This window comes from Rattus rattus, chromosome 2, assembly GCF_011064425.1.
Source record: "Rattus rattus isolate New Zealand chromosome 2, Rrattus_CSIRO_v1, whole genome shotgun sequence".
In the NCBI taxonomy this organism is placed as follows: Eukaryota; Metazoa; Chordata; class Mammalia; order Rodentia; family Muridae; genus Rattus; species Rattus rattus.
In genome coordinates, this window is record NC_046155.1 from 109,266,462 (window position 1) to 109,285,977 (window position 19,516).

At 37.6% G+C, this 19,516-nt stretch overlaps 1 protein-coding gene across 1 annotated transcript in view; it reads right to left on the reverse strand.

Annotated features, from left to right (window-relative positions):
* The window catches only part of Dlg2 (discs large MAGUK scaffold protein 2), a 1,821,467-nt gene that overhangs the window by 522,654 nt on the left and 1,279,297 nt on the right, over positions 1–19,516 (reverse strand). Inside the window, 1 exon segment of the mRNA XM_032895287.1 lies at positions 4,324–4,493. Coding sequence (XP_032751178.1) covers positions 4,324–4,493 — 170 coding nt within the window.

Here is a 19,516-nt window from a genome sequence, read left to right on the forward strand (position 1 = left end):
GTTTTCTTCCTAGCAGCCAGAATTAGCTGATAAAGATAGTTGATCTTATATTTATCCTATGTTTAAAACTTTAACCCTCCTGCATTTATATAACTCTAAACATTTAAATTTTATTAAGTCAGCAACTCATGAGCTGGCCTCGACTTACCTCAGCCATATGGTCTCATGTCATTCTTCGTTCCACTACTTGAATACTAGACAATATGAAGCTCTTTCCTATACTTGGGCTGCCATGCTTTCCTCTATACCCAAAGTGCTCTCCTGCTATATGGCTATTTTAATTTATAATTCAAGAATAACCTTTGTCTTCTTTGGCATACTACCTAATCTGATCCTTCTCAATATCTTACATTCCTTCTTAGTTTTCCAAGTTTATATTACAGATGTTTTCCTTACCTGACTATAATTTTCTTCATAGCAAGATACATCTCATCTCTTTGTGAACCCCCGTCTACCAGTGTCATGCACACAGCAAATGTTTAATAAGTATTTGTTGAAAGATTGAAAGACCAGGTTACTGTATAGCTAGACAGCCATATGTTAAAGAAACTTAGTTGAACACATATAACTGCTTAGAATACTGGTGTGCTCCATTCAACAAGTATGTGGTCAAAGAGGACCAGCTAGGGAAGGTTATGCACATCGAAGAGTGGAATGTTTTCAGTTCTCTGAAGTGCTCTGACTCTGCTGGCTAAGATGAATCACACAGTCGCTCTACACTGACTCCAGCCCATCCCCATTAAAATCATGGCTCAGCTCCATCCTAGAATCAATGTCATTTTGCCTTGCAAAGTCATCAGATAGGTTGACTTTAGGTTCATTTTTTATTAGAATTTTTTGAAGAAAGAGACTTATTTATCTTCATCCTTTATGATGGATTAGAAACTTCCCTGATACAAGTATATCATAGTAGAAATTTTTTTCAGAGATACTATAATTCTAAAATGAAGAATTATAGTATATAAGAGTGAAGAAAGCATTATTCTTTTAGATTTAGTATATATAATCTAATTATATAAGTTCTTGAATTCTATACTTCATGTGATTCAAGCACAGGGAGAGGCATCTGGAGTTCAACAACTGGAACAGTTTCTTTCCTTAAAAACCAATAGGCTATGTATAGACCAGTGGTTCTCAACCTTCTTAATACAGTTCCTCATTTTGTACTAACCACAACCATAAAATCATTTCATTGCCATTCACAACTATAATTTTGCTACCAGTATGAATCATAATGTAAATATCTGATATGTGACCCCTGCAGAAGTCACGACCCATGGGTTGAGAGACATTGGTATAGAGAAACAAATCATACCTATACAAAAAGACCCAGTATAAAAGTGTAACTGACTCAGCACATTTGTCCACAGGCTCTATAGAACCAGCTTTCCATATGGAAATTTGTCCCTAGGATTTCCTCAGTTCAGAAGATCATTCCCATATATTATGTATGGTCTTTGGGTTACTGCCTGCATACTGGGTTAATCATCTCTCACTTTTTAGTTCCCTCCTCCATGTCATAAGACATTATTGTCCTACCTCAGGCTCAAAGAAGAGAATAGTTCAGTGTGAAGTAAAAGAGCTGGAGGAGGCCTGATGTCAAAATAAAGAGCCAACAAATATGTTCCTGGTAAAATTACAGAGGTTGGGTCATCTGCTCCCTATAGCCTTTCGGTGTTTTGCAGAGCAGCTGGAGGTCATCCAGTGACTCAGAGCAGGAAGCCAGCAAAAGAATGGCAATATTTTCCTGAGGGCTTAAATTAGCCTTTGCTTAGGGAAATGATGAATAATTGCTGTAGCTGAGTTGTATAAATAGACACATATTATTTATATAGAGTATATATATTTTAATAGAAAAAAATCTATGTTCCATTTGTTTGGCTTTCAAAAGCAAACTGCCAGTGTGATTTTAGTAGATGGATAGGGTAGACCTTCATTCACACTTGAATTATAATGTACCTGCACTTAATTCATGAGGGACCTCTAAGCATTTTTATTACCTTGCTAAAAGTCCATTACCATATTTAGTAAAAAATTACTTCAAATAGCCTGCATGCATAGCTAATATTTTCTGAGTGGTCAGTTTGCACCAGGATTTAGTCCAGATATGTAAGTTGCTCACGACTCACCATAATATCTCCAAGAACAAGCCTTGTTTTTACCTGTGCTCTGTAGGTGAGAAAATCAAGGCAATGTAGTGAAACATTTCTAGCCAAAGTTTGAGGACTAGAGAATGGCAGAACTGAGTTTCAATCCACATGCTCTGACCTGTGAGGGATGTGGAGATAAACCTGGTAGGGTGAAGAGTGTGACACCACAAGCTCCATCAACTCCTGATCTACTTACTGTATACAGTGTATGATCTGACATGCTCCCTGCACAGAGGTGAGATAACACAGAGCCCCACCCCCCACAAAGTTAATGTGTTGCCTCTTTCCTCTGTCTTCACTGAAATCTCCCAGGGGGATTGGACCCTCCCCTACAGGCTCATGAATAGGTGGGTCAGATTTGGCTTAACATCACAGGTTGCCCCTCGATTTGCCCTTGGGTACATAAACTTACCCTTATTGGGTAAAAAGCTATACATAAGCTTATGTAATAAACAATAACATTAGGTCTGCATTCTGATGCTGGTCTACAGAATCTGAATCTTGGGCATCTTCGGGGGCTCTGTCTCCAGTCTCCCCCTACATCCTGGTCCCTGTTCCCACACTAACTTTCAGTTTATACTTTTCCCTACTATGTACAAGCTCTTCTGGGGGGGGTGACACTTTTTTATTGGGTATTTTATTTATTTACATTTCAAATGTTATTCCCTTTTCCGGTTTCCCCTCCGCAAACCCCCTATCGAATCCCCCACTCCCCTGCTTCTAGGAGGGTGCTCTCCCATCCATTCACTCCCACCTCACCACCGTGGCATTCCTCTGCACTGGGGCATTGAGCCTTCACAGGACCAAGGGTCTGTCCTCTTATTGATCCCAGATAAGGCCATCCTCTGCTACATATATGGCTGGAGCCATGGGTACCTCCATGTATACTCTTTGGTGGTTTAGTCCCTGGGAGTTCACAATTAAATTTTTTGTTTATGTTTATTTTTTGAGACAGGATTTCTTTGTTCATCTTTGCTGTCCTGAAATTAGCTCTGTAGACCAGGCTGGCCTCAAACTTACAGAGATCCTCCTGTATCTGCCTCTCAAATGCTGGATAAAAGCATGCTAACTACCTCCTGGACTCACAATTAGATGTTTTAGGTTAATGAGCACTCATTATACTCTTATAATATCTTTTCTTTATAATCCATTTAATGTCTAATACTAAGTATGTGATTAAAAAAGCATTTCACCTTCTCTGGGGAACAGTAATAAGTGTCATTTGCCATCTATGTAAAACCAGGCAAACATATTAGATTACCAGTTCAGCCATTTACTAGTGGAATTACCTTCATTAAATCAATGGACTTAATGAGACCAAATACGTTTTAAAGGCTTTCTGAAGCATCTGTATACTATTTGAGTAATGTCGATGTCAGTGTTGTGAGTGAGATTACTGTGAGGATTTAGTCTTAGTGTTCACCCAGGTCCTTGAAGGCACATACAAGAGTCCCTAGATATCTGTATGCATTAAAAAAGAAAAAGAAAAAAAAGAAACAGCTATTTTCTATCTGTTAAGACCAGTGCAATACTTATTGGCTACCACACATAATAGTGATATAAAACCCAAAAGAATCATATTATGAAATCCAATTTAGTATGAGTAAAGATTGTTGTGGTTGATGATTACATTTTATTTATGTGTATGTTTCTGAGTGAGGGTGTACTTGGAGGCCCGAATAAGGTGTGAAATCCCTTGTAGCTTGACTCACAACATGTGGTTGTGAGTCATCTGACACAGTGCTGGGAACTGAACTCAGGTCCTCTGTAAGAGCAACAAGCTCTCCTAATTATTGAGCAATTTCCCTAGACCCAGTAAAGATTCTCTTTATTTTTTTATGTATATGAATATCAGGTTTTATGAGAGAATTTACCATGCATATCTGAAATATTAGGAAGTATTAATATGCTGCCTAAGTTATAATGAGCCTGTTAAAAAATCATAGAAAATATTAAGTGGTAGTTGATATTATCATTCTCTTCAAACTCTCTGTATGAGAGTTTGTATGTAGAGTTCTAGCTTCTTCAACCATTTGCACAAAACTCTATCAAGGACTTTCAAAGGTGCTAGTAAGCAATGAAGGTCAGAGAATTAAAGGTCTTTATAGGCAGACTATGGGATAAATTTTAGACAAATTTTGACATTAGTGTCTCTGCACAAGTCTTTTATTACCTTTTGGCCCTTTGAAAAGTTTGATTTCCACAACAGTCTCCAGTATGGGTCGTCTTCTACGTACGTACAGTCGCACAATAGAGCCTGCTTCCTTGAGGGCCTCCACTGCTTTACTGTGGGAAACCTCCGACACATCAACTTCATTCACCCGCAAGATACAATCGTTGACCCTGCAAGGGAGGAAGAGGCAAGGATGAGCAGTAGATAGGAGCTCGAAATGAGGAACTCATTATAACTGTCTACATTAGCGAGGGGGCAAGAGTGTGAGAGATTTGAAAATGCTCAAACTTGGAAAGTTCCTTATTTACAGTATGAGAAATTGTGTCAAACTCATGCTCCTTGACTGGCCAACATTCCATGCACTGATCATAAGGCTTGCCAGTTCCCATTTTAGACTCTACTATGGTAGTGCAATTAGGATTGAGTAGCATACGGCATAGCTAAAAGGACATGCATTTTAAGATAGCTGTCAATGATATCATCATTTTTACTGTCTTAGTTGGTTAGACAGAAAGTTATGAGGTAAAGGCTTCTCAGAACTTATTGTGGCAGACTATATAGACACAACAGATGTAATTTTCTCAGTTAACTTTGCAACATTCTTAACTCACTAGATGTAAAAGTGTTATGCAATAATTGTTGAAACTCTGAAAAATGTAACTATGTAGGAAGAAGAAAAAACATGTAAAACAGTCATCCCTACGTGTTAAGCTTATTGGCAAATTATCTTTAAATATCTAGTGGCTGGAATTTATCTCACAATATTATAAAAATATTGAAGCTTAGACTTAATGAAACTTGACGAGATCCTCATATAATCTTGTCTAAGACATTTACTTTAAGAGCTAAGAATTATATGGTACTTTGTTTTTGTATTCACACAGGAAGGGATAATTTGACTTCTTTTCTATTTAGTTTACTTTTATGGTAATTATAAGTGATAACATGAATCATGGCTAGGAGCAGGGATCACTCTTCCTATTTATTACCCATCTCAGCTTGTCTGTTGTTCCAAGTCAAAAATGAGGGACAGTTTTTGCCTGATCCCTTCTTCCTTCCATCACTATATACTCAGATAAATCTACAGAGAACATCCAGCTTTCATCGTTTCTGCTCCCTCCTGGTAGAAGTCATTGCCACCTCACCCCTAGATGACTTTCACAACCTCATGCCTAATATTCTTCTGTCTTCTTTGTTATCTTTGAATCTCTTCTCCTTAAAGTGTCCAGAAGAAGTGATTATGGTTTACGCCTTACCCAACTTCTATTCTCTGCTGCCCTTTTGAACATTCAGCTTTGTCCAAGAGATAAGAATATTTAGCAGGTATTTGTTGAATATGAAAATTCAACAATTTAAATTCAATTGTTGGATTTTCCTCTTCTCTATTTACAAGCATGGGAAATTTTCTCAAACTCTCTAAGCCTCCACATTTGTTAATAATAATATTACCTACTATGAAGGATTGAGGGAAGAATAAATTAGACAATATCCATATAAGCCTTCCCAGAGATCCAAGCATATAATAAGCTTCCAATAAGTGTGTTGATAGTGCCATATGTATTAGAGCATGGTACTCCTAACAATGAATTTTTAATAGCTTTGTGGAGTAACACTCATGTCCATTGTAGAAATTAATATAATTTCTAATAGTATAAGTATTTAGGCCCTCTTATTGGAGTTATTGGTAGTTTGGGCAGAGATTGGACTTTTTCTCAAGTCTATCTATTATCTATAAATCTATATATTGTCTATCTATCATCTATCTTCATCATTTCCATCATGATCATCAAAATTAATCTTCTACATACCATTTTTTATATTTATTTATTTTTATAGTATTGGGTGGATAAACCTATACCTTCATGTATGTTTGGCAAGTATTGTAGTACCTAGATATATCTGAATCCCTCAAGTTTTTATATTAATAAATGAATTAATTAGTGATGATTAATATATTTATTTATAAATATATAAATGCATGGGAATGGTTTTCAAGTGTATTTTTCCATAATTCCATTAAAGAAACTATTCTTACAAAACACTTGCCTTTACAAGAACATCCGGCAGTCTTAAATTTCTAAAATGGAAGGTTTCACTGAGAAACAGTGATGTTATTTTATCAGAACAGATGGAATGGCTTTAATAGGTTTACACATACATTTCCTCTCCAATAACAACAACAACAACAACAGCAACAAAAATCCAGAAAGCTACTAATTAAAATAGTTTTGAGAATGTAGGCATGCATCACTGATGCCGGCCTCCATAGAGCAGCTGGTCCTTTGAGAGTGGGTAATTTTGCCATCTCATGATTATAAAAAAGCTTAGTTTGTCATCACCCCATGTTCAGAATAGTAATCACAGCATGACCAATACTTTTCATAGAAGTAAGCAGTAGAACAAAATTAGAGGCTACATCTATTCAAACTCTACCGGTTATTTCCTTTTGTATGCAATGGAATCTTTGTCAGTTACAAGTATAAACAAATACAGCCTAACTCACATGATTGTTCCTGAGTAAAGAGATAAAGTAGGTAGTTTTAACATAGTACATAGATTACAAGACTGACAAAGAGGAAGTCTGGGTTTCAGTCCAGCTGCATAGTAAAGACACCCCATTTCTTTGAATAGCGTACTCCTAGAAGAAAAGTGGAAGTATAGACATGGTTGGGGAGAGGGGTCAGTAGACAGTTAGTGGTGGTAGATATATGTAACACTGGAGGTATGAAAGTTACTGATAAGTACATACAACATGTTCAGAGTGATTTGTTTAAAAGTGAATGTAGTAGAAATTTAAAATTTCCATTAGAGCATGCCAGAGTCAAAGTTAAATTTTAATTTTTAATTTCTGTGTCTAAAAGAACCATGGAACAAAAACGCCTTTAACCTATATGCCCCTTGTCCAAGGACAGACACTTCCTGAGATCCTTTATTTTTTTTTTTATTTTTTTTTTTTTGCTGGAGGCTATTGCTTATAGAAGATAATAAGTTACTTGTTTTTACTCCCCTAAACAAGTTTGTTTGACATAACTGCACCGGATGTGTTTGACCATAAGTAGATGAGATGTAAAAAGTATCTTTAGTCCATATGTAATTGTCCTCTTGGATGCTTACTGATTAATAAGCTCAACCTTCCTAGTTCTTTCTGAACTCCGGCTGACTGGTTAAACTCAACTCGTGAGGCTCAAACTCCTTTCCAAGCTGATGATTCAATATGGTTTCTCACAGGTTCTGATTGAATTGCTTTGCTTGGAAAGACTGCCTCAAAACTCTATAAACAGAATGGCTCCAGATTCAACTGTTCTTCTCTGAGTTCAACTGCACTCAGAACATCACAGAACTGACCTCTCTGAATTTAATTGAACTGAACTAAAATGGACTACCTTTCTAGTCTTCACTGGTCTTTAAGTAGCCTCTCTTTCCTGTCTGTTCTCATGAGAATTGGGCATATCCTTTCTTTGACTTATTCAGTCAAATCTTTCTTTGATTGGTCACTTAGTCTGACCCTCAATTAGATGTCATTATCTGGGATTTAAGGTGTGTACTAAGGACATGTCTCTATTCTGGCCAGTTCATACTGTAACCCAGAGTGTGTTTGCATTCCAGCTGGATAATATAGACCTTGAGGTCTTTAGATGTGATCCTTTCCCTGAGTATCCATGTACCTGAATTAAAATTCCTCTACAGCAAGAGGTACATAGGCAGGAAATGTACCATCAAGAAATAGGTGGGCAGAAAATATGTCAGGATGCATGTTTCCCTTGATTGGACTTGGTGGGAAGTAATTAGCCTCACAAGTCTATCTTTATAAGTCTCAGCAAAAAGGTGGCTTGTTCCTATTTTCTGAGAACCCAAAAATGGATCTGGCTGCAGTCCACCATCCTGGCCAGTATTTAAATAAAGCTTGCTTCAAATTTGGCTCAAAATTGTGGTAGTGGTCTCATTCATGCTTGGTGAAATTAACAGACATCAACTGTATGCTCTATTAGTCTAGTCTCTTCTCTCAATTTTCTCAGTTCAGGTCATGAAGTATTGATCTCCATTTTATAAATAGAAGAATATCAATGGTAAGGTCACTCATTCTTGGTGAGGACAGAGACATGATTTCTAACTGGTTTTATCTTACTCTATGCTAATACAAAGAATTTAGAGTTGTTTGCATTATGTTAAAATAAGAAAAAAGATGACAAAATTCTTAAAAATTGAAATTATTAAAAAGAAATAATGTCAATCCAGGGAACTAGGACATCCAACCCCCAGTTACTTGAAATAGAATCTGGCCAGAGGGCCACAGCTATTTAAAATTAATTTGTTTACTCTAACTGAAGATAACCTTTGTGAGTAAAGTCACCCCTTCATTTTAAGGCACATAAATGTATCATTAGCTTGCAGCTGAAGTAATGCATCATCCTAGCATAAAGTCCACCCTCTCTCATATCTCTGAGCCATTGTGTAAGGAAGACATTTGCATATAGACTTTCTCATCACTGTACTGCTGGAACTGACCATTTCACTCAGTATTTCTGTTTCAGATATGTCTCTACTTTTGCCTGGAGCAATTTCATTTAGTGGAACAGAATTGGCCACCCAGTTTTTTTTAAAAAATGATTTTAGTAGTTCCATGGAATTTCCTTTTGCAATTTTGATATATTTCCTTCAACTGAATATATTAGAAATAAAAAGTTATATAATCATCAACATCTGTCCACAGAAACACATGTAACCTTTGTATTTATTAATTAACCTCTCACATGGTATAGAATCACTCAAAATTAATACTTAAGAAATTACTGGCTCTCCAATGAGAATATATTTTAAAATAACATGTAAAACAAAAATTTTTCTCTCATAGCTTTCAATGTATGCTTTACTTTTAAAATAAGATTTATGGGATTATATATAAATATTAAGAATATTAGTTTTAAAAAGAATATTAGTTTATTTAATTTGTTTTCTGAATCATAAGACACATTAAAAGCTGCAAATATTGGTTTTTAGAATGCAAGGAAATACTAGAAAGAAAGATTAGTGCTAACCTGTGGTTTTTATTTTTCCTGGGTATAGAGATTATGGATATTATAAAATGTTTCTTTTATGTTCCTTCCATAACTTATATAATGGGCACATAATGTTTCAGAAAAATTTTGAACAAGGTCTTTGTGCCTTTTCCATATATATCTGAGGTCTCCTCTGAACTCTAAAACGTAGGAGCTGTTTATTTAAGGAACTCATTCTACATCTCAAAGCTGAAATCTCTACATCTGAAAATGGAGGTATTAAGTCTGCATGGATAAAATGAGATAATGTAATAGGAATAATTAACATAGTGCCCAATAAGAGGAAATGGACTTTGTGGACCAGGCTGACCTCAAACTCACAGAGACCTATATGTCTGCCTCCAGAGTGATGGCATGTCCTACTATGCCGGTCTGCTTTTAACTTTTATTTCAATAGTATCTTCAGGGAAGCCATCTTTGGCCTACTTGGTTTGTACAGTGTTTCTCTCTAAGGGTCCCTTACAAAATACGAATAGACTTAACAAATAAAAATAAAAGGTACTCAGCTAAATTTGAATTTTACATAAATAAAAATAATTATTCAGATAAAAATAACTTTTTGAAGCATTAGATTATTCTGTACAGTTTGGGACATGCAGTAAAATTATTTGTGTTCATTTGATCTTAAAATTTAACCAAGATAATTGTTTTATAAACATACATTAGACTAAACTATGGTCTTTGGTTGATTAAAAAGCTTGTCTATACATAGTTGGAAGTATCCTATACATTGTGCATTTTAATCAGTCTAGGAACACTGAAAATTATATATGGTTGTCTTCTTTTAATAATAGCGTAAGTAACTAAAGCTTGAAGATGAAATAGTAAGCCAGCAGCTTACTGAAACAGATGCAGAGACCCACAGTCAAACATTAGATGGAGTTCAGGACGTCGTGTGGAAGAACTGGAACCTGCAGGGGATGGGGACTTCACAAGAAGTCTTCACAAGAAGACTGATCTGGACCAATGGGGCTCCCAGAGACTGAACCACCAACCAAACAAAGAGCAAGTATTGGCTGAAGCTGGCTCTCCCACACATATGAAGCAGGTATACAACTTGGTCTTTGTGCGGGTCCTCCAACAACTGGAGTAGGGACTTACCTACTCTGGTGCCTGTCTGTGGATACCATTCCCCTAACTGTGCTGCCTTCTTTGGTCTCAGTGGTTGAGGATGGACTTAGTCTTGCAGTGACTTGAGGTACCATGGTGAGTTGGTACTCAGGAGGGACCTCCCCCTTTCTCAGAATAGAAAGTGTATGGGGGAATGAAGGGAGGGGCTGAGGGGTCTGGGAGGAGTGGGTGCTGCAAAAGGGGTATAAAGTGAATAAATGAATTAATTAATTGAGAAAAATGCATAAGCTATATGTATGCACTTTCAAAGCTCACGTAATACACCATCCACACATTTATGGTTTAATGAAAATAATTAAGTGGGCAGGGTGTGATGGCACACAACTTTAATCCCAAAAGTCAGGAGGCAGAGGAAAGTGGATCTCTATGAGTTTGAAGCCAGCCTGTTCTACACAGCAAGTTTCAGGACAGCTAAGGCTATATTATTAGACACTGTCTCAAAGCAAATTAATGACGTATTTTAAGATGTGATCCCAGGTGAACCTCAGTAGAGTCAAAGATCATACTGAAAAGCATTAACATGGAGCCCAATAACAAAATGGAGATCAGTCATCCCCAAATACTAATCCAAGTCACTTGGGGAGTTTAGTAGGCTCAAAGTTGCTGGGATCTCCTGGAGGTGTTTATTTGGGTGGATAGAAGAATCTAAGAGATGGAACCTAGAACCTTGGATATAAATGTGTACCCTAACATGAATTATATTCCCTGCCTCCTGCAGTTCCTTACAACATAGGTCTAGAAAGAGAAGATTCAAATCCTCAATTTCTTAATGAACCTAGCCGTCCTGTCCATACTCTAGGTTTTGAAGGAGCCATCTGCTTTGCTCACGCCAATTCTAAAATGAATAGACATTGTTCTCAATCTTACAAAGACTAAACAACTGTGATAAATTGAGTTCTGATTATGCAACCACTCAGTTCATTTTGTAACTTTTCACTCTTTGGGGCAAATCTCAAAGGGAACTTGGATCAGGAGACCACAATGACAAACTGTAAGGAGCTGTGCAGATACAAACCACTTTCCAGCACGTCCTAGACTCTTTCTCACTCCTTTGCTTCAGCCAGTTAAGCATTCACCAAGCATCACTTTACTCTCCATCTTACGCATAGGGCTCGGCTCTCCTCTCTAACTCTGGGTGAGGGTAACTGCACTTCTTATGCATAGACGCTATCTTCTCCAGTGCATTACTGTCTCTCTCTCCCCATTTGCCACTTCATTTCCCTTATATAAAATGCTTGCAGGAGTCTCTGCAGCTGTCATCTGGGAAACATCACAGCTTTCCACAACGGGGGAAGAAATTGCTATTTCAGCACAAGTGATTGGTCTTTTGGCTCATTCCCGGAGAAGCAGAGCTGCCAGTAACAAATCTCAAGCCAGGCAGCTTAATGAGTTTAACAAAGAGAAATGGGCACTGAGTGGGAATTTCAAAGGGAGAGAACCACAGGACTGGACACTGCTGATTCTGCCTACTATAGTATTCTGTCCATGGACAGGAGGTTTGCACATCAACCTTCAAGAGATGGCTGTTGTTCTTTCCACCTGGATTCAGCTTCACCACAACTTCCTACCTGGCTTTTCTGGTGCAAGGGTAACAAACTGCTCTATACTCCACCCTGAGACAAAGGTAGGTTCCCCTTCACAAATCAAAGTTGACAACATTTCTGCTCACCGTCCCCAATTCCTTGAGACATATAAAATAAAGACCAATTTATTTTTATTTGATTATATTTGTCTGACGAAGAGCCTTTATTTAAGAAGTAAACATCATTTATGAAATCTAAGTTTGAACTCATTCCTCTGGTACTGTTCTCTAAGCATGCCACTATATCTTATTTTATATTTCTTTCTCTCTTCCAAATAGCTAGATAAATCTGACTTTGTTCAAGGGCACACTTACACTCTGTGGCCTCAGGAAGTGCTTCTGAATCATTGAAGTACTTGTTGCTCACAATGGCTGGAGTGCACATAAAGTCTCGGTGGGTCCTCGTCCAGAGCTGTAAGATGCTTGGCTGCTTTGCAAGACCTACCACATCATAAACTATAAACTGATCGCATTTTGGGAAATATGTCTTCAAACACTGGATTTACTCCTTCATTTCCCCCTACTTGAATATTTTCCGACTCTAGATATGATGTTACACCAGACATATGGGATTCATAATTACACACCTTTTCATTCACATTCGCTTTCGCTTTTTGATAAATATGATAAATGTACTGGTGAGAAGCTGAGATACACACACTATAAAATAACATGGGAAGAACATTAGGTCTATAAATCATACACAAATTCTAATCCTGGGGTCTCCACTATCCAATTAGGTGATTTTCCTCTGTGTCTTCACATTGACTTCAGTGATTTTAAAATTCTGTTTTACCTCTTTTTTTTATGAGTTAAAATGTAAGGTCATCTCAGTCTTGCATTAATCTACTAGAAGTCAACAGTACACCTCAAATAGCGTACTCAATACTTCACTTTTCATCTTAACCCAGGTAAATCATTCTAACACCAGAGACGCATTGCATGGGAGACACACACAAAGACACACACAAACACACACACAAAGACACACACACACACACACACACACACAGAGAGAGAGAGAGAGAGAGACAGAGAGACAGAGAGAGAGAGACAGAGAGAGACAGAGAGACAGAGAGACAGAGAGACAGAGAGAGACAGAGTGACAGACACACACACACACACACAGAGAGAGAGAGAGACAGAGAGAGAGAGAGAGAGAGAGAGAGAGAGTTTTAGATCCTCTCCCCTACATATTCTGCCTAGATTGACAACACTTAGATTTTAGAAAATCTTATCGTAATGCATCTTGCCTCTAGGATAGTCTCCTATAATCCCTTGTTAGTTATAGTTTCTCTTGTTATGATAAAACATCATTACTAAAAACAAGTTGGGGAGCGAATGTTTTACTTGGCTTACACTTATACATTGTAATCAGTCCATCATTGAAGGAAGTCAGAACAAGAACTCAAACAAGGTAGGAACCTGGAGGCACGAATTCATGTCGTGGAGGGGTGCTGCTTCCTGGCTTGCTCTCCTGGGTTTTTCAGTCTTCTTTGTTAGAACCCAGACCAATCCCCACAGGAATATCTTCATCAACAGTGGCTACCTCCTCCAATCTTTTACTAATTAAGAAAATGCCCTAGAAGCTTGCTCATAGCCCTCTCAGTTGACTCTAGTTTGTGTCCAGTTGGAATAAACTAGCCAGCACATCCCTTTTCTAACCTTCTGTCAGAATCACGTTTCTGAGACTAAACCTGATTATTTTACTTTATATTTATCAGTCTTCTATTGTTTCCAACTGCCTATGGGAGATGTTCAGCATTTAACATTTTTAAATCAAGCTCTATTTGCAAATTAAATCTTGCTCAGGAGTCACACAACATACATTTATAATTGCTTATAAGTTACAGAAAAGGCACGGTTTCCACGATTTCCGCATCAGAGCAGAAAGGGGAATAAGAAACAGACTTGCTGGAAGCTCTTATCTGTTGCTTTCAGACAGTTCTGAGAGATCCAGGGTCAGCATGCCGCAAACAAGTCAGCAGAGCCCATGGCAAACAGAGAAGAATGTGCCCAATGCCCTTTTTCTCAAGTTTTAGTGCAGCTGAAAAGGGTCTTTTTCTAATCCACAGAAGGGCTTTCTATAGTCTATTGGGAGCAAAGCTGTTAGGGATCTGTGGAATGAGGACTGTGTCTGCCAGCCTATTTTCTGAAGCTTCTTAAGCACACAAGCCTTTCAACAGTGTGATTGTTTACCTCTCCAGTCCTGTCTCTTGTTACATGTTAGTTTTCTCAAACATCACACACATTCACGGTATAAGCATCTCCTTGGCTAGCTAGGCTAAGCCTAGGTTTCAATAGTCGGTTAAGTACTGCCTACCTTTTCAACACTGATGCCCACTCTGAGGGTGCTTTATAGTTTAACAGTAGAATTAGAAAATCAAGCTACTAAAATTTCATGTAAATGTTGCAGCACAGTGAGAACATACTGAGAAAAATTGTTCTAAGAAGATTGAAGAAAACTCTTGGAGTGTTTAAGGCAGCAGTGATTGGAGGTCACGAGGTGAGCAGAGAGGGAACATAGCTCCTGGACTAGCTTAACAGCTGATAAGATGGGCAACAAAATCAGGTCTGGAAGGACTGCAAGGCTTGATAAGAATTTGGACTTCAACCCAGTGGTGACTGAAGTGATGGCTATGCTGAGAACTAGATTATTGTTTTGTAAGACCCTCACCCATGCTAGTGACATGCACTCCTTAGTGAAGAGAGAAAGTAGGTATGAAGGGAGGGTAGAAGAAAGCATGGGCTATCCTCAAAGCATACAGTGATTCTCCCCAACTCCCAGTGGACCTCTTACATTACAGGGTAGTAAGAAGGGACAGTGGACGGTGCTTATTAAAATCTACCAAATATGTCATTTGATGACATGTGGGAGGTGAGGAAAGGGACTATGATTTTTTTTTTACAATTTCTATTTATACATTGTGAATCACTCAGAGTAAAATGTATCTTGTTTACTTTTGAATGTTTAGCACCCCCAGCGGTGCCTGGAACAGAATCAGCAGAGATTATAGGCTTGAAAAATTGCATACATTTAGAAGTATGGTAGTCGATGACATCTTTGCTACAGATATATACATCTCCTCAAGTTATGCCATGAGGATGCTCTCTTCTCTTATCATTCCATCCTCTCTGCTGAAAAAAGAACGAGCTCCAATTTATTTCCCCCGAAGATACATGGCACTATTCGTCGTCATATTAGCATCCAAGGCAAGATTCCAGTGAGAAGGCAAGGCCTCAACAAAAGCAAAGAACCACTAGCAACAAAATCTCAATCTATCACGGAAGACATTCACATTCATCCAACAAGTACCGAGCATCTAGTATGTAAGTACATAAACCCTGAGAAAATAGTGTTGGTATAAGAATACTGGCCACTGCCTTACAGAATAAGGAGATACACATAAGACCATATCATGGCATGGGGATGGAGGAGATTTTATTCTCTTGCACATAAAACCAACTGAAGCTTAAGTGTGTGTTTTCATCATTAGGACTTAGGTATTAATTTCAGAGTTTTGTTTCTTATTTGATGAATTATTTTAATCCTTGACATTCTATTTTCATAGAAATAAGAGACTAGAATAAGCAAGAATTCAAGATGCCATGCAGAAGACTGCTTACAAACAGGTCCCTTTTTCTGATGTTCATTATTAACTAGGAATATAGGAGATGTTCATTAATCCACACTGACTTTGCAAGAACAAAAATCTCATAAGCCAAAATCTTTGCATTTATCAAACAAATACATATTTGATGGTAATTTCAGTTATCTCTGAGATAGTTAGAATATTTATGATGACTTTTAAAGCATCTTTAAGACTTCTTAAAACCATGTTATGGTGAAAAATTAACTGGTTTCTATAGGGACATAATCATGCTTTGTACTGTTCAACATCACGTGTAATGCTTGTATATTTATTTTGTTGCACATATCATGTTCCAAATCCCTCACTCAAATGCTGGTTTTATGAGAAAAGAAGCCTTGTATACAGTTTTCACAGCTCCTCAGATAACAAGGTACTGTTATCCACCCACTTTTCTTAGTTCATTCTTTCCTTTACTGTTCATGTCCATCACGTGCATTGATCTCCAGCATTTATCCAGGACTTTCTTTCCATCTTTGGTACTTCTGTTCTCTTTGAAGCCCACCCACACTTCTGCATGCTCTTCTTAGAATCATCTACAGGAAGCCAGGCGTCCTACTTTTATATTAAAAACATATGGTGTGAACATTAGTCTTGATTATCAGTTGGAATGGAGTTAGGACCACCTACGGGCTTGAGGAATAAAGAGAATCAACTGAGGTGACAAGATCCACTCTGAATATCATCTACATGTTACTATTTGTGCCTTAAACAACTTAAGAGGGGTAAAAACCAAAGCAGCTGAGTGCAAACATTCCCTTTCTCTTCATTCCTGGATCAGTATGATGTGATCCTCCTCTAGCTAGGCCTTCCTGACTCTGATGGATGGAACCCTCTGAAGGCATGAGCCAAAGTACATCCTTCCATCTTTATGTATTTGTGTCAAGAATTTGGTCACATCAACAGAAACCTAATGCAGACAGTGTTACCTATCACTAACACAATCCCTTCATGCAAAATAGCTACTAGGCACTCATCATGTACTACTCTCCCTGTTGGCTAGAGACATGAGCATTTCACTTACGTCAAATATATTGGAAGCAAAAGGCACATTTTTGTCATCAACATCTATCCATAGAATTATCTAAATGTTTTATTTAACAATCACATATTCTCCAGCATGATATGGCATTGCTCAACATTAAATAACTATTGAATTGTTACCTGATAATAATATAGGGAAAATAATATAATAATCATATCAGTGTGTAATAATTTATAATGCTTACATATTGTATACTTGTTCATTTTCTATACAACACATAAAATTGTAATCATTTTAGAGAAGGAATTTTATCTTGTTAGTTATTTCATCTATAGTACATAAGGCTAAGTCTATAGTAGTTGCTCAATCAAAAGTCAAATAACAGAATTATTGAATGAGAGAATGAATGAATTAACAGTTAGAAAATATTGTTTTAGATTTGACTGCAATGAAGTGTGTATCATTTTGATGCCCAATTTTCAACTCTGATAGCTGTGGCTCAAAGACTTTCTTAACTTCAAACCTATAATTATTGGAATTATTTGATTCTGGCAAAGGTTGTGAGCAATTCCCCACGCAGCAGATAATGCAAAATTGCCTGAAGCCTCTAATTTTCAAGGGAACATGATTAGCAAGGCTGTTTTCTGACCTTTCCTGAGCTTTAAAAACCAGCTATTGTTGTTTATGTGATTTTATAATTTCCAAACTCCCCATTTCTCCCTAAGCTCAATCACATTTCATAACATAAATTCAAATTAACTCTGTGGTGAAAACTCATGACACACTTTGAAATTACAGGTGACATTTCGTGGTTTCATAAAAGCCAGCTAGAGCTCTCCTTACAAATATATGCTTGGTCTCTTATATTATCCTTCAGCTTCAGACAAAAATCCAGAGGGGGCCCGAGGATAGTGCAGGAGGAAGGGCAACCTTACTCCCAAAGATCATCTTACTTTCCAGGTACCCAGGTCATTGAAATTCATAATTTTCTCCTCTGAAGTACAAAGCAACCCACTGTTGTCAGTGACTCAGACTTTTTTTTTTACATGACCTTATAACTGTCCATGAAACTTCATTTTTGAGCATAAAAGAACAGAGGATTTTATAATGAGAAATCTTGTTGAATTACTTAGTAAAAGAGTATGCATGCATAAGGGCAGTACTGTAGAGAAGCTTCCAGAAGATAAAAGAAAGCTACAATTAAAGTGATAGATTTTTCTAGGGCCTCTGTGACCCACATGGTGGTCTCTGATCCTGACTTTTGACTGCTTAGCAGCTTTCCCTTTATGAAACATGCCAAACACATCTTCTCTTGCATGCATAAAATCTAGAAATATGCTAGGTAGAAAAGTCTGTATTTTCAAAGTAGAAATGGGTAGATTTAGGTAGATGGGGTTGTATTTGTCTCATTGAAAACAAAAATCCCAACTGTAACTACATTTTCCGATTTAGAATTAAAGGTACATTATTTAATATATTGAAGTAATTTTATCAATTGTATATAATGAATAATCGGAATATTTTAGTCTTAAAAGTTTAAATATTTAAGGTTTTATAATCTAAGAATCTGGGAAAATATAGCACTTTATTCATACGTGTAGTTGTGTCTCTCATAACTCTCCGGGCATAGATCATATGGTCAAATGTCAAAATAGATCAGGCTAAAACACTGAGAAAGTGTAGAAGGAAAACCTAAATTCAAGGAGGAAAAGAAATGAATAACTAGACATTTTCATTCTGATTTCAAATTGAGAGTACTGCCTTACAGCCTCAGCAGATAATTCCACTGGAGTTATGTGAAACAGCAATTTAGTAGAGAAAATGGAGTTTCACGATTTACAGAAGGCCAGAAATTGAAGTCTCATGCAAATATTTAATTTATGATTTAAATGGTGGCCATTTTGAGACATGCAAAATGGAGCATACCTGGGGATATTTGTTTGTATTTTTGTTTCTAGGGGTGAAGAACAATAGGCTTGAGGCGATTAAAGTGGAGATTAGAAAGGGGGCAATCAGAGGAGAAAAGCAGAAGAAACTAGGCCTGAGGAGAAGAAGTGATGTAATATGGACCAAGAAAAGAGATAAACAGATTATACCTGCTTTGTATAAATCTACTATACTGGTGATGTTAGGAGAAATGTTTTCTTTTTTTTTTAATTTTATATAATCCTTTTTTTAAAGTCCAGATTTATCCCCCTCCTGGTCCACCCTCTGACTGTTCCACATCTCATACCTTCTCACCCTGTCTCTACGAGGATATTCCCATCCCCCCAACCACCACCCCACTAGACCGCCCCACACCCTGGGGCCTCCAGTCTCTTGAAGGTTAGGTGCATCTTCTCTGACTGAGCCCAGATCCAGCTGTCCTCTGCTCTAGATGTGATGGAGCCTCCTATCAGCTGGTGTATGCTGCCTGGTTGGTGGCTCAGTGTCTGAGAGATCTTGGGGATCCAGGTTGGTTGAAAGTGCTGGTCTTTCTATAGGGTCACCCTCCTCCTCTGCTTATTCCATCTTTTATTCTAATTCACTACGGGAGTCATCATCTTCTGTCCATTGCTTGAGTGTAAATATCTGCATCTGACTCTTTCAGCTGCGTGTTGGATCTTTTGGAGGGCAGTCATGATAGGCCCCTTTTTCTGAACATACCGTAGCCTCGGTAATTGTGTCAGGCCTTGGGGCCTCCCCTATTGCTGGACCTCATTTTCCTCAGGCTCTTCTCCATTTTTGTCTCTGCTGTTCTCTCAGACAGGAACAATTATGGCTCAGAGTTTTTGGTTGTGGGAATGAC